General features: G+C 46.6%; 1 protein-coding gene across 3 annotated transcripts in view; it reads right to left on the reverse strand.

Annotated features, from left to right (window-relative positions):
* Zc3h7a (zinc finger CCCH-type containing 7A) overlaps window positions 1–15,371 on the reverse strand; it is a 36,170-nt gene extending 20,799 nt beyond the window's left edge. Inside the window, exons 1-5 of one of the 3 annotated variants that reach the window (XM_052197886.1) lie at window positions 15,225–15,371; window positions 11,949–12,028; window positions 4,082–4,183; window positions 2,727–2,766; window positions 850–1,047 (exon numbers count right to left, since the gene is read on the reverse strand). In XM_052197886.1, coding sequence (XP_052053846.1) covers window positions 850–1,047; window positions 2,727–2,766; window positions 4,082–4,149 — 306 coding nt within the window. In that variant the 5' untranslated portion in view covers window positions 4,150–4,183; window positions 11,949–12,028; window positions 15,225–15,371. Of the gene's footprint in view, window positions 1–849; window positions 1,048–2,726; window positions 2,767–4,081; window positions 4,184–11,948; window positions 12,029–14,236; window positions 14,445–15,224 lie in introns of all 3 variants that reach the window. The other 2 variants (XM_052197888.1, XM_052197885.1) reach the window with 2 other exon arrangements.
* Window positions 15,372–15,731: the final 360 nt, after the last annotated feature.

The following is a 15,731-nucleotide window of genomic DNA, read 5'->3' on the forward strand; positions in this document are numbered from 1 at the left end:
GGGTGTCAGTGAGATGGCACGCCAGGTAAAAACATTTGCTGAGTAATCCTGATGGCCCACAGTGCAACTAAAGAACCAAGCACTGGCCCTGAGTTCTGCTCTCATTCTCTCTGTCCTCTCCCATACTGATAAATAAAATAATAAACTTAAGTGCCAAGTAGGTAGCTCTAGACAATGACAGTGTGCTATGCATTTTAAGAGGGCACCACTCAATGGTAAAGGGCATGTCCAGCATGTACAGGCCCTGCATTCCATCCCCAGCCCCATGAGAAATGAAATAAAACTTCTTGTTGAAAAACAAAACAGTAACAAAAATACTGCAGATTCATCTTGCAAGAGACTGTTCTTGGCTGGCACCCAGAAGCCCTCCAGGAGCATAGAGCTATAACAACAATTCTTTGTAAAAATAAAATTAAAAAGAAATTTGAAAAATAGAAGAAAAAAGAAGGATTTGCCTATGTTCTTACTGCAAACAAATAACTCTTACCCTGGTGTGAACACTGTATAGTGTATGGACACATCACTGACACACCACAGGGCATGCCACAAATCTCCAGTGCTAATATGTCAATTTTAAAAGGAAAATATAATATAACTCCTAAATAACTTGACCAGGAATCCATTATAGAAGGCAACATCAGCCACCCATGAGCACACATGAGCAGAGCTAACGGTGGGGTGCAGCCCAGTAGTGGATGTCCTACTCTTACTCTAGAGTCCTAAAAACACAAGGTCCAAGCACAAGGTTCCAGACCTCATGCAGATCAAAATTTAGGAAAATGACTTTTTATGAATGTACCACATCACTGAAGAAAACCCTCTAGAATTATTTTAAAACTGCCAACTCACCATATTAGAATAGCAGGCAATACGATTTATATGAAGTTTTTCAATGATTTCTTTAGGAATTAAAATTTCTTCAGACTTTGCATAATTCGCTATACTCAAAGCTTCTGAGTACTGAATTAGAGAGCCACTCCAGTCACATTCCCGATAAATATCATTTCCTTCATTAAAAAGATTTCTCACGAGAGCATGTAAATACACCTAAAAAGAGAAAATTGCCTCTTGAAACCAGAACAAGCGAAGACAGAAATAAATATCATCTTTCTGCTTAAAACCCCAGAGAGCACCGCTGTACAACAGGGCAGAACTGCAGTGAGAAAGCCTGCCCCTGCAGCCTTGCTAGGAAGTTCACCTTGCCTATGTTAGCAAGAGACAATGCTTTCCCCTTATCAGGAAAGTTGGGGCAAAAGCACTCTGTATGTGTGTCTCAGATTCTGGGCAGATAACAACAAACATTTGGTGGACTCAGTCAAGAGAGTCCATTTTATACTTACGGCTTCTAATTTGCAGCCATCCTCCTGCCTCTGCTTCCCAAGAGCTGAGATTACAGGCAATAGTTACCACAGCCAGCTTTAGCTTAAGCTTTCGACTAGTACTTCTGATAAGGCAACAGTAATAAATGCTCTCAGCAGGTGGTTGTGCAGCATAGGAAGAAGCGTACATGGGTGTGCACACATGCACAACACCCTTTTGTATTTTCGAGTCTTTACCAGGAGGGTTGAACCATCCCACATGTTTATATTTCTTCTTTAAAAGCATTACATCAGTCAGAGGGCTGGGAAGAGTGGCGGTGTGCGGGTAGCTCCGCATGGGCGCAGGCCGATCAGTCAGGGCTGGGGGCAGGGCTCTCCTACTCCATGGGATCCAGGTCAGCAGGCTTAAGGCCTGGCACCCTCACATGCTGAGCCATCTCTCTGGCCTTCCATAAGCTATTTGGTTAGATCATTTCCTGATTTAGGGAAAGGAAATGAAGCTAAGTAATTTAAATTTTGAGTGATTATAGCCATCTTTTGGTAAGTGCAAATAAGGGCTTGATACTTTAAAAGACCTTTTCTATCAGAAGATCAGATAAATTTTTTTTGATCTTAATAAACACATGTTTAAAATGACTAGATTACTGACAAGCAAGTCAGGCTCTGATGCCTGATGCGGCCGTGACAGACCACTTAACCTTGGTGGGCCACAGCTCCACATGTGGGAAAACAAAAGTATTTCTCAGGGTAGTTCAACTCAAATACTTTCTGACTCTCCTCTGTGGAGAGAGAAGGAAGAGGAGGAACTGAACACAGGGGAAGGAGGGAGGTAGACACTTGAAAACACACACTCTCAGAGATTCAAAGCCACAATTCTGTAGTCCAAAGCCCAGAGGAATGGCCACCTTCTCCCTGGGTCTGGGCAGCTCTTCCCTCCCTATCTAGACAGTCCTCTTCACTGCTTTCAGGACTTAAAAAACAAAGACAAAAATAATGATACCCCACATTCTCTGCTGAATTCTATCCCACTTATTTTTGATAAAATGTTAGTTAATTGGCAAAGGACTAAAAATGCAAACTACACTAACACAGGAAAGAAAACCCAGGACAACTGTCCAGAAATGGCCCCCCAAAAGGGTGCACTACATAGAAGAAATTGGCAAGCTTTTTCTGTAAATGCGGAAGTATTTAAAGCACTGTGGGACATTTGAGTTCTGCCCTGTATCACACAGGCACCACAGAGAATCCATAAACAAGCAGCTGTGGCTGCAGTGTTCAGGGGAAAGCCTCTATGAAGGAGGGCAGCTGGTCAATGTGACAAGTAGTCAAGGCTAGACTGCCGAGTCCTGCTGCAGATTACAGTTCCTGAGCCCCTGTGCCCATCCATAGGCATCCCCAGATCATTACCTCATATTGCTCCTGGGTCCCTGGATATGACAGCGGGGACCTGAGAAGAAGAAACAATTACCTCCTGTAATTACCAAGTTCTACTAAAAGTTTGTTTGTTGTAAGGCAGTAACCCTGACTGGCCTGGAACTAAGTTAGATCAGCTTGCCTCTACTTCCCAAGGTCTGGGATTACAAGAATGCTCTATTACAACAGGCCCCCTACCAGCATAACTGAGTCAGACATTATCTTAAACTGTGCTTCTCAGGGGCTGGAGAGATGGCCAAGTAGTTAAGAGAACTTGGTGCTCCTGATTCAGTTCCCAACAGCCAGCCACATGGCACTTCAAAGATCCAACACTCATCTGGCACACATATTGTGTACATACATACATGGAGGAAAAACACTTAAACACATAAAAATAAACCTTAAGAAAACAAACAAACTTGTTTTTAGCTTGGTGTTGGTTCAAAACACATTTTTTTTTCTTCAGAGACAGGATTTCTCTGTAGTTCTGGCTGTCCTGGAACTTATTCAGTAGTCCAGGCTGGCCTTGAACCAAGAGATCTATCTGCCTCTGCCTCCTAAGTGCTGGGATTAAAGACTCTAATAACCACTGTCCAGCTTTAAAAACAAACACACACACACACACACACAACCAAAAGAACAGGGTCTCAAATAGCCCAGTTGGCCCTGAGCTCCTCCCAGTGCCCCCCAGTAGCTCCCATGTGCAGGGATTAACCCAAGGGCTGAGATTTCAGGCATGAAACACCATTACAATTATTGTTTCCCTAAGTTCAATACTTCTTTTGCATTTATTCCTCTTAAAAATAGTACAGAACTATTAACACTTTCTGATCTGACTTAGTGCAAGCCAGTGTCTCTTCAGAAGGAACAGAGAGGCCCTCCTGCCTGGACATGCGTTCTGGGAACATCTGTCTGTCGCTAGTCTGTTCCTAACAGTAAAGTCTGATGGCAAAAGTCCTGGGTGCTGCAGATGTTCACTTCAGACTTTTAATTCACCAGAATGCTTCTATGGGAATGCAGTTCTTTAAATTGTGAGAAGACGCTGAATTATCGGAGCTTTAGCCCTATAAACCAGCAATAAAAATAATATAAAAATATCCAAGGATAAGGAAAAAAAGTGTTCGAATGGAAATTTCTCAGCTTGGCTAGGTATGGTGGCTCATGCCTAGGGGCTGAGGCAGGAGGCTTGCTAGGAGTTTGCAGCTTTCCTGGGCTACAGTGTGAGATTTTATCACAAAACAGAACAGCACAATTCTAGAAAAACCCAAAAGAATTCTCTGACTTTGTCCATGTGAACACAGGGGTAGCCGTCGGACAAGCACAGCAGTCATGACGTGTTATGCTCTTACTGGATGAACTGTAGACCTTCCTTTATGCTGAGCTGCCTTTTCCTTCTCTCCTCGGACACACTGGACATGTTACCCTGTACATCCACTTGCTAAAGGAGCAATCTGAAAAGAAACAAGGCACAAAATTACTGCCAGCAAGTCAGATAGTTCACAAGAGAACAAGGCCACTACCTACCACATGTTTCTAAATATTTCCCTAACTAAGTCAGGCATGGTGGCAAACAACTTTAATCACAGAGTGAGTACCAAGACAACCAGGGCTACACATTGTCTCGAAAAACATAAATAAATACATATAAAAATAAAATTCTGCCGGGCAGTGGTGGCGCACGCTTGTAATCCCAGCACTCTGGGAGGCAGAGGCAGGTGGATTTCTGAGTTTGAGGCCAGCCTGGTCTACAGAGTGAGTTCCAGGACAGCCAGGGCTACACAGAGAAACCCTGTCTCAACAAAACCAAATCCAAAAAACGAAAAAAAAATCAATCAATCAATCAATCAAATAAAATTCTGAGTTTTTAAAACTCCATGTCACTGGGGACTGGAAAGATGGTTCAGTGGTTAAGAGCACTGACTGCTCTTCCAAAGACCCAGGCTCAAGTCCCAACACCCACATGGCGGCTCATAACTGTAAAGTCTATCCCAAGGTACCTGATACCTTCTTCTGGAACCAGGCATGCAAGTGGTAAAGAGACATGTGTTTTGCCTGCACAAAACACCCATGCATACATGCAATAAATAGTTGGGTTTTTTTTTTAAGTTCATGATACTGAAGTAATAAAATGACATTATTTCTGGAATTTAGGGGGTTGTTTTTGGTTTGGTTTTGTTGTTGTTGGGTTTGTTTGTTTTTGTTTTGAGACAGGTTTCTGTTTAGCCCTGGATATCCTGGAACTCACTCTGTAGACCAGGCTGGCCTCAAACTCAAGAGATCTGCTTCTAACTCTCAGTGTCAGGATTAAAGGCTGCACAGTCGCCACCATACCCACCAGGCTATTGGCTATTTCTGGAATTTTAAAACAGCTTTTAAAACAGTTTGGTCTGAAAACAGCAGAGATAGCTCAGAGGTTGACATCCTCTGAGATTTTCCTTAGATAAACCACAGGGATTATATAGCCTGCCGCTCCCTCCCTCTCTCTCCCTCCCTCTCTCTCTCTCTCTCTCTCTCTCTCTCTCTCTCTCTCTCTCTCTCTCTCTCACACACACGGAACCGGTTTAGTTGCCTCCCTTCCCCCTCCCCCACACTCCTCCTCCCCTCCCACTCAAGTCCCTGCTCCCTCCTACTAGCTTTTTTTTTTTTAATTTAAAGATTTATTTATTGTTATATGTTAAGTACCCTGTAGCTGTCTTCAGACACACCAGAAGAGGGTGCCAGATCTCATTGCAGATGGTTGTAAATCACCATGTGGTTGCTGGGGTTTGAACTCAGGACCTTCAGAACTGCAGTCAGTGTTCTTAACCACTGAGCCATCTCTCCAGCCCCTCCTACTAGCTTTTTGTGTGGCACGAGTGTGGAAGGGAGTGCCAGAGCAGATAGAAAGCCTCACATAGACTGAACATGGGATCCACCATGTAGTCTACCATGAGACTACATCACAAGCCCTCTCAGGAGTGATTTAGAGTCGGAGCCTTACCAGGCTCAGTGAGAACGTGTACCTGATATGCTTGCCGTCCTCGAGTCAGTTTTCAGCACAGGAAGCGTGAGGGGGGAGGAGAGGGGAGGAGCTAGAGAGATGGCTCTGTGGTTGCAGAGCTGAAGAATGCACACTGCTCTTGCAGAAGACCTGAGTTCAGTTACCCACACCCATACCCAATGGCTCACAACCGCCTCTAAGTCTAGTCCCAAAGGATCCAGTGCTCTTCTCTGGCCTCTGAGAGAGCCTTAATACAGGCGGCACACACGCATACAGACACACACACAAACAAAACAAATACAAACAAACATGATCCTTAGCCAGGCACTGGCGCACACCTTTGATCCCAGCACTTGGGAGACAGAGGCAGAAGGATCTCTGTGTGTTTGAGGACAGCCTAGTCTACAGAGCTAGTTCCAGATCAGCCAAGGCTACACACAAAAACCCTATCTCAAAAAAAAAAAAAAAAAAATTAAATCTTTAAAACAGAAAGAAGGGTGTATAGGTTCTATCACAGATTTAACTTGACTTGAAAAATAACCCTACTTCACTCCTCCATTTTTAAAGAAAGAAAACTATTTTAGTTTATCACCTTACTTTGGTTTATGGTTTTATTATGTCATAATCTACAGTGCTGAGGAATAAACTGAGTCCCTGAGTTAGTCAGCACTGTGACCACCGCCTGCCTGCATCCCTCTTCCCACCTGACTCTTCAATCCAGTCCAAGCAGGGCCTCAGCTTTAAAGACAATGTGTTTTCTTTTCTCCTTCTCCTCCTCCTCTTCTTCTTTGGTTGTTATCGTTGTTTCAAGAAAGGGTTTCGCTGTGTAGTGCTGTCCTGAACTCCCTCTGTAAACCAGGCTGGCCTCAAATTCACAAAAATCCACCTGCATCTGCCTCCCCGGGGCTGTGCCACCATGTGCAGCTGAGAATATTATTTTTCTTGTCAGAACACAAATGCAATTCCCCACTACCTCAAGATAGACAGTTGTGTTTCCTGCATTGGGAAACTCTTAGGAGTCAGCAAACCCCTAGTGCAGCAGATGAGCATCCCCTGAGACAACCGCCTAACCCATCATGGCACCTCCCCTGCCAGCTAAGTATGAGAATTCCTCTTTAAAAGTCCAATAGTGAAAGCCGGGCATGGTGGCGCCGAACGCCTTTAATCCCAACACTTAAAGGGAGGCAGAGGCAGGCGGATTTCTGAGTTCGAGGCCACCTGGTCTACAGAGTGAGTTCCAGGACAGCCAGGGCTACACAGAGAAACCATGTCTCGGGAAAAACAAAACAAACAAACAAACAAACAAACAAACAAAGTTCAGGCCGGGCAGTGGTGGCGCGCGCCTGTAATCCCAGCACTTGGGAGGCAGAGGCAGGCGGATTTCTGAGTTCGAGGCCAGCCTGGTCTACAGAATGAGTTCCAGAACAGCCAGGGCTATACAGAGAAACCCTGTCTCGGAAAAAAATACCAAATCCAAAAATCCAAAAAAAAAAAAAAGGCTTCGTTTTCTTAGCCGGGCGTGGTGGTGCACGCCTGTAATCCCAGCACTTGGGAGGCAGAGGCAGGCGGATTTCTGAGTTCTTCGAGGCCAGCCTGGTCTACAGAGTTGAGTTCCAGGACAGCCAGGGCTACACAGAGAAACCCTGACTCAAAAAACCAAAAGTCCAATAGCAACTTCTCTCACACAGACACACACAAGCTATGCTACCAGATGTCACCCTCGCTCACAGCCATTCCTAGGCTGTCCCTACCTCACCTGCTGCTGTATGGGCACCACAGCCTGAGCCCCATCTCCCCAGCTTCCCCTGAGCTGTCATCTGCCCTCTCTTCCCTACAGGACCTCTAGCTCCACCCCTGACTACTGACCTCACCATCCGTCTCTGAAAAGGTTGCAGATGGTTCTCGACTCTTGACAGTTCCACTTGGGTGTCACAGATTTTTTAAACTGTTTACAAGGAACTATGACAGCAAAAGGAATGTGTCCTTTCCAATAACACTGTCATGTCTACCCCATTTGCCCCCCCCCAGGCAACCAATCACTGCTTCCAGTCTCATATGTGTCCTGCCAAAGATACCCTAGAGAAAGCCCTTTATCTAAAGCAGGCCTGGTGGCACACACAGCTATAATCACAATATTTAGGAAGAAAGAGAAACATCAAGTTTTAGGCCATAGCTCCATAGTGCATTCAAGGATAGCCTGGGCCTAACTCAAAGAGAAAAACCAAACAGCAACAACAAAACTTCTTTGTCCCAGTTTAGGTGCTAGCTATGAACCTCTAGACAAAACAATGTAAAATGACATGTGACACATGTACACGCAAGCACAACAGTGTTCATGGGAAGTCAACACAGTGTAAGGCCAACAGTCTTACACCCATGGCCTTTGCCTACTTGTAATGTGTTTGTCACCAGAGGGAGAAGGGTAAAAGTTCATGGGACTCTAGAGACTCCCTTTGTGATTTCTGGAGTCTTTGTCTCTTAAAAGAAAAACCATTTTGTACACAACTATTTGTTCTGCACTTGGCCTTCTGCACTAAGCACCAAATAGTATTCCATATCTACCCACATATACCATACACAATGTTCTGTGATTAGGCTATACCACAACTTACCCAAGCCCTGGTGTGCATCTCCTGGGCACACAGGGCATCACATGAATTGGCATTACTCACTTCTGTAGGATAAGGGGGTAGGTGTGGAGTGACACTGCCCACCAACAACCAGAAGGGCTCCTGCTACAGCGTGCCACCAAGGAACTGAATGTTCACCTTTGTCAACCAGGGAGGCGAAAGCAGTATAGAGCATGCTGAGAGCCCAGACCTCCCAGATTCCCATTTCTTCCGCCTCCTCCATGAACCTGCTGCAGCTGAGTTTACTACTTACAGGAACTCTACCGAGACAAAACACCTAAGATGTCTCCCAATTTTATGTCTTTTTTTTTTAATTTGTCCTAGGACTTTCCACAGCAAGCATTTTATTTCTCAGTAGCTGAATTCATCAATATTTCCTTTGTGTCTTCTGGAGTTTCACAGAGTCATGAATGCATCATCCGTGTCATCTGTATACAAAGGCCATACTAAACTTGGTGTTATTCCAAGATTAGTACATGTGCTTTCGAAGCAAGTACTAGAGTCTGACATACTCAAAATATATTCATCTGTGGCTGGAGAGATGGCTCAGTGGTTAAGAGCACCGATTGCTCTTCTGAAGGTTATGAGTTCAAATCCAGCAACCACATGGGGGCTCACAACCATCTATAATGGGATACGATGCCCTCTTCTGGTGTCTGAAGATAGCTACAGTGTACTTACACATATAATAATAAATAAATCTTTAAAAAATAAAAATAAAAAAGAAATATATTCATTCTAAAATTATAAAATAAGTTTTTAAATGTTTTCTTCCAGTATGTATTACTTTTTTAATAAATCTGATCTAGGGGATGGAGGGATGGCTCAGCAGTTAAAAGCACTGGCTGCTCTTCCAGAGAACCTGATTCTATTTTCAGTATCCTTAGGACGGCTCACAACCACCTGTACCTCCAGTCCTAACGTATCTAATGTCCTCCTCTGGCCTGAGTGAATATTGCATACACATGGTACACAAATACACATACACTCAAAATATCTCAATGTGTTAAAATGAAAATCTGGGGGGGCTGGAGAGATGGCTCAGTGGTTAAGAGCACTGACTGCTCTTCTAGAGGTCCTGAGTTCAATTCCCAGCAATCACATGGTGGCTCACAACCATCTGTAATAGAATCCAATGCCATTCTGCAGCAACAGTGTACTCACATAAAATAAATATTTTTATGAGAGAGAGAGAGAAAGAGAGAGAGAGAGAGAACAAGGGAACTGGAGTGATGGTTCACTTAATAAAGTACTTGCACACACACAAGAATCCAAATTTGATCCCAGTACCCAGAGAGACGGGGATGCCAGGCTAGTCAGGCAGGGCACGGGAGGAGACTCTCAAAACAAGCAACAAAGGCTGAGCAAACAAATGAAGCACCAGAAGAAAGGCTCCAAACAGGAAATGGCTGGTGCGAATGCGGCATAACAGCTAAGGCGGGACTCTACCGCCAACTGCCCAAAGAACAGTGAACATTAGGAACAGACATAGACAGCCAGTCACAAAGAACCTAAAACCATAAGGGACACCCTAAGGAGTATGGGAACCATAAGGGACACCCCAAGTAGTATGGGAATCATAAGGGACACCCCAAGGAGTATGGGGATCATAAGGGACACCCCAAGGAGTATGGGGATCATAAGGGACACCCCAAGGAGTATGGGGATCATAAGGGACACCCCAAGTAGTATGGGAACCATAAGGGACACCCCAAGTAGTATGGGAACCATAAGGGACACCCCAAGGAGTATGGGAACCATAAGGGACACCCCAAGGAGTATGGGAACCATAAGGGCCACCCCAAGGAGTATGGGAACCATAAGGGACACCCCAAGTAGTATGGGAATCATAAGGGACACCCCAAGGAGTATGGGGATCATAAGGGACACCCCAAGGAGTATGGGAATCATAAGGGACACCCCAAGGAGTATGGGAATCATAAGGGACACCCCAAGGAGTATGGGGATCATAAGGGACACCCCAAGGAGTATGGGGATCATAAGGGACACCCCAAGGAGTATGGGGATCATAAGGGACACCCCAAGGAGTATGGGGATCATAAGGGACACCCCAAGTAGTATGGGAATCATAAGGGACACCCCAAGTAGTATGGGAACCATAAGGGACACCCCAAGTAGTATGGGAACCATAAGGGACACCCCAAGTAGTATGGGAACCATAAGGGACACCCCAAGTAGTATGGGAACCATAAGGGACACCCCAAGTAGTATGGGAATCCATTCCTATACCAGCAAGAAACTGAGGGAGGGCTGTTAGCAGAATACATCCAATCAGAAAATCCAGTTAAGTAAGAATTAGTCTCATTAACTCTAACAAGCTAGAATCTCTGATCTCTTTTAGAGATCAGCTGCCTTAAAATTCCTTATTTGCCTGAAGTTATGTGAGGAGAGGGAAAAATTGCCCTGGATCCCCTGTTCAATCAGTGTCTATTAGGTGAAAAGCATTGATTGTCCTTCAATCTAGCACAAGCCCAGGACGGTGAAATCCACGACCTTTCAACTTTCACAGCATGGTGAGATAAGAGCTCTCATGAACAGATCCCAAGAAAAGTAAGATGCTACTACAACATACTGAGACAGAAATGGCAAATGTTTCTCTCTCTCTCTCTCTCTCTCTCTCTCTCTCTCTCTCTCTCTCTCTCTCTCTCTCTCTCTCTCTCTCTCTCCCTCTCCCCCGACCCAGGCTATGTCAAGAGCTTTACCTGTAGGAAGTCATCTAACCTCAGTGCTATGAGGATACACAAAGAAGTGACTCTGGACACAAAGCTGACCTCAGGCCACAGCACAAGGAAGTGACAGAGCCACACTCCAAAGCCAGCCTGACTCCTGTGCACCTCACTATTCTGTGCCAAGTGCCCCAGGCTCCTGGAGGAGGGTCAGTTTATATCTCAGGTGGCCTGGGCTCAACACAGGTGGACATTGGATGGTCACTCAAGAGGACTGGCATAAGCATGCTCTGCACACGTGTGCACACACAGACATACTCAAGTAATCATAAGCATTCAAAGCATCTTAGCTCAAGCTGAGGGGCCAGGAGACACTTCCAAGAAAACTTCTGAGTGAACTGTACTTGGCCAGGACATATCTAGATACAAATACTCATGAGATGCAGCCTTCTCTACAAGACGGACACCAGGTGGGCCTGACTCAACTACCATTATGGGACTGGCAAAGCATTCTGGCTGTGTATATGATCAAAATATATGTATGAAATTGTCAAGATATAAACAAAAGATATTTTTAAGATACTGCAGGAAAAGTGGCTCAGTATTATTGTATTTAAAAAAAAAAAAGTGTCCCTAAGGTTTCATTATTTGTGTGACGTGTGTGAGCCTGTGTGCCATGGCACACACATAAAGTCAGGTGACAACCGCATGGTGTCAGTTCTCTCCTCCCCTTTGTGTGGGTTCTGAAGACCCAACTCAAGCCTTCAGGCTTGTACAGCACCTTTACCCACTGAGCCATTCCCTGCCCGACTGTCCCTAGTTTCAAGTAAACTTTGTAATTGTAATACTCTCCTCAGGCTTTTTTTCTGTGAACCAAATTTAAGAAAACAACCAAGTCAGAAGACGATGGCGCACAAACCTTTAGTCTCAGCACTCAGGAGGCAGGGGCTTCTACGATTGGGAAGGCAGCCTGGTCTATAAGTTCCAGGACAACCAGGGCTATAAAACAAAATAAAGCCAAGCAGTTCAAGTAACGTTTTGAGAACCCTGTCTTGCAAAACAGTGTACACCAGCTGACTCTTCACTTATCCTGCCCTGGGCAAGAGGGCGGAATGCCACACCTGCCTACTGCAGTCCAGATAGACAAACCCTGCCAAACAGCTTCTCCCTTCCCAGAAAGGGTCCTCCCTTCCTTGAGACAGTTTCTTTCTTCTTGAGATAGCTCCCTTTCATGGAAACTGGAAAGGTAACTCCAGATTTGAACCAAATCCTCCCTTCTCCCCAGCAGGAACTTTGAAACAGCCAAGGGATTCTGGATTCCATAAGAGAAGCACCTCGGCCAGACAAAGCCACTCCCAGGGGACCCTGCGGCTCAGACACACCTGGGATTCTTCATGGGGAGATTGCCTTGAGACATCTGTGCCAGCACAAACACTGTGTGCTCCGATCCCCAGGAGGCCCTCCTGCTCAAGAGCTGACACTTCTAGCCTTCTCACCATGCAGGTTCGCTGGCGCAACCCCTCCTACCCCCCACCCCGGCTCCACACTCACATCCTCTCTTACTTTCCATAAAGTTATGAAATTAACTAGACAATACATTGCTAAACTTGTAAAATTAAAAAGCAAATTTGCAAAAATTCTTGTTGGGGCAAAACCTGGCAAAGTTAAGTAACCTCATTTTTTTTTTTTAATGTCAATGAAGTCACTTAGAAAGCCATGACAGAGTTACAAGACAGGTTAAGTCATTACTGCCAAACCTAATGACCCTAGTTTGATGCCCAGCCCACATGGGAGACTGTGTTTTGTTTCTTTTTTCTTTTCTTTTTTCTTTTTTTTGAGTCAGGGCTTCTCTGTGTAGCCCTGGCTGTCCTGGAACTCACTCTGTAGACCAGGCTGGCCTCGAACTCAGAAATCCGCCTGCCTCTGCCTCCCAAGTGCTGGGATTACAGGCATGTGCCACAACACCCGGCTCAAGACTGTTTCAAAAAAAAAAAAGTGTGTGTGTGTGTGTGTGTGTGTGTGTGTGTGTGTGTAGAGGAAGAGAGGGAGGGAAGGAGAGAAGGAAAACCAGCAGTGCTCACCAACCACTTTTTCCTCATTTGTATATACCTCAGAAGTTTGTTCCAATTGTTTTGTTGTTTGCTGTTTGAGATGAGACCTCGCTGCTGCCCAGGCTGGTTTGAAACTCCAGGGTTCCAAGATGCCCTCCCCATTTCACTCTAAGTGGCTGAGACCACAGCACCCAGCTGACACCCGGCACTGTAAACACGGATCACTTAAAGATCATGGAGAAAATGTGAGTTTGCTGAGACAAAGCACACAAAGGTATTATCTAGAAAGCAAGTTTCCTCAGGTGGTGGAAACATCTGTCTAAAGATGTTTTGATTTTTATCTCCTTCTTAACTAGCTACTCAAACTATTTCCACAGTTGACTGGATAGTCATTTACAAATGGACTGAACATACCCCAAATCAACAGGTTTCAAAAATCAGTCAATATTAACAACTGTAAAACCTTACAGCTGACAAATGAACATTGTTACTAATAGATCTGGGAACCACAAGGGAAGAACCTGTAGGTTAGAATATAACCCCTAACCAAAAGTCACAGGGGCACAAGTGTTTTGGTTCATCCAGAGGACACTAATCAACTTGTTCTTTGCACAATACCCTCTCTAAATGTTGACAATATTCAACCTCAATAACTCAATCTTATGCCCATCTGTAGCGCACCCTGCTGCTCCAACAGAGCAGAATGGGGAAATTTTCAACAGAGAAAGCTGTCCATACACTTTAGTCCAAAGATGAAGAACACCATACCAACACCAACTCCGAGTCTCTCTCACACACACACACACACACACACACACACACACACGCAGCAGCAGCAGTTCAACTTAGGTGAAAAGAACCTTGGATTCCTTAAGGACCTCCAGGATAAGCAGTCACTTCCAAAAGCAGCAGGAAAGGAGCAGCTGGCAGGGGCGCCCAGCCCCTCCCCCACCCCACGCTCCAGCAGAGCGTTGACCAATCGAAATTCGATACCGGCGTGTACGTGCCATTTTAAATTACTAGGTGGCCGTACTAAAAAAGTAAAAAGAAACTGGACGGAATGGTTTTATTCTAACGTAGCCACAACAGGTATTACTTCAAGTAACTATGTAACACTGTTTGCTAAAAAGATGCTGATTTACCCAAAGGAGCTTACCAAGGACATCTTTTTCGTTCTTTTTTTTTTTCCTCCCAAACTAAATCTTTCACATCAGACTTTAAAACTGAAACCAGAGCGGAGCGGTGGGGGCACGCAGCGTTTAAATCACGGCATTCGGGAGGTAGGGGCAGTCGGATCTCTAAGCTCGAGTCCAGCCTGGTCTACAAAGTGAGTTCCAGGACAGCCAGGGCTACGCAGAGAAACTCTGTCTCGAAACAAGCAAACAAACAAACAAAAAACTGAAACCAGAAGTGAATCTCAATTCTTGGCACATCCGAGTGCTCGAGGGCCCCGCATGACCAGTGGCCACATTACTGGACAGGTCTACACCAGACCCTGTAGGACTTAAATACCTAACACTATGACCCTCTTTGATCCCTTAACATCTGGGGACCCGAAAGCGCCCAACCCCGGAATAAATTCACCCAGTCAGAGCACGGGCACCACCCCTTGGGCCCAGCCAGGACCTTCCAACCTGACCACACCCCTGCGCTGACTACCCCTAACCGGAAATTCCCGCTAATGGGAACTGACAGGTCTCCATTCTTTAAGGGTGGGGAAAGGAAAACCGAGAACCCTCGCATAGTCTCCGAACCCCGACCGAACCCCGGAAAACTATTCGCCACCCATACGCGGGGTGGGCCGCGCATAACACCGCAAGGGGCGAACCCGACGCGGGCGAGCGCGCACTCAGCTGGCATCGCGAGCGTCCCCAAACCGAGACACTTATTAACACGGTCGCTCCGCGACCACCGGGAATCACGAAACGCTAAACCACCAAAAGCCAGTGCGCCAGGTGGCAGGGGCCGCGGCGCGTGCCCGGCTTACGACCCCTGAGGATCCCCCGCGGCCGGTTCCGGGGTCCGCGCCCCTCCCCCGCCTGGAGTCCGTTAACGGCCGCGCGTGCTCACGAAGCGACGGCGGCGCGCACGCGATCGGAAGAGCGCGACCCTCCCCGCGGCGCCCGCGCGTCCCCTTCCCTCACCTGCGGGGCGGCACCCGGGACGCGGAGGGCGCGGAGTGCGGCGACGACAGCGGGATGTGCGTTTACCCGCTCTAGCTCTCACAGCTTCCCCGGGCGACCCACCGCAGCGGCCAGCCCGCGACGCTCGGGGCGGCGCCCTCTGGCGGCGGGAGGCCTCGCGCGCAGCCCGGCGAACGCCACCATTGGCTGCGCTGCCAGCGTCGATGGAGGCGCCACGTCGGGGCCTCGGGGCTGCGGAAGCGAAGGCGATAGGCGGAACCCGGGGCGGCCACCTCACGGAAGAGGGTGAGCGACCGCAAGCTCGTGAGCCCAGGATCATCGCCCTCTCCCACGCCGCTTGGGCACTAGAGTAGGACTGAAGGAGGCCTAGATTCCTTTGGGCACCAGGGTGTCACTTCCTCCGGAATCTGTTCCCGGCAGTAACTTAACCCGAGCGTCCTGCTCTGCATTCCGACTCTGTTACCATCACCCTGAAAACAGCCGTCCAGTCGTGTCCTTTCTAATGAG

This window comes from Apodemus sylvaticus, chromosome 10 (assembly GCF_947179515.1).
Source record: "Apodemus sylvaticus chromosome 10, mApoSyl1.1, whole genome shotgun sequence".
In the NCBI taxonomy this organism is placed as follows: Eukaryota; Metazoa; Chordata; class Mammalia; order Rodentia; family Muridae; genus Apodemus; species Apodemus sylvaticus.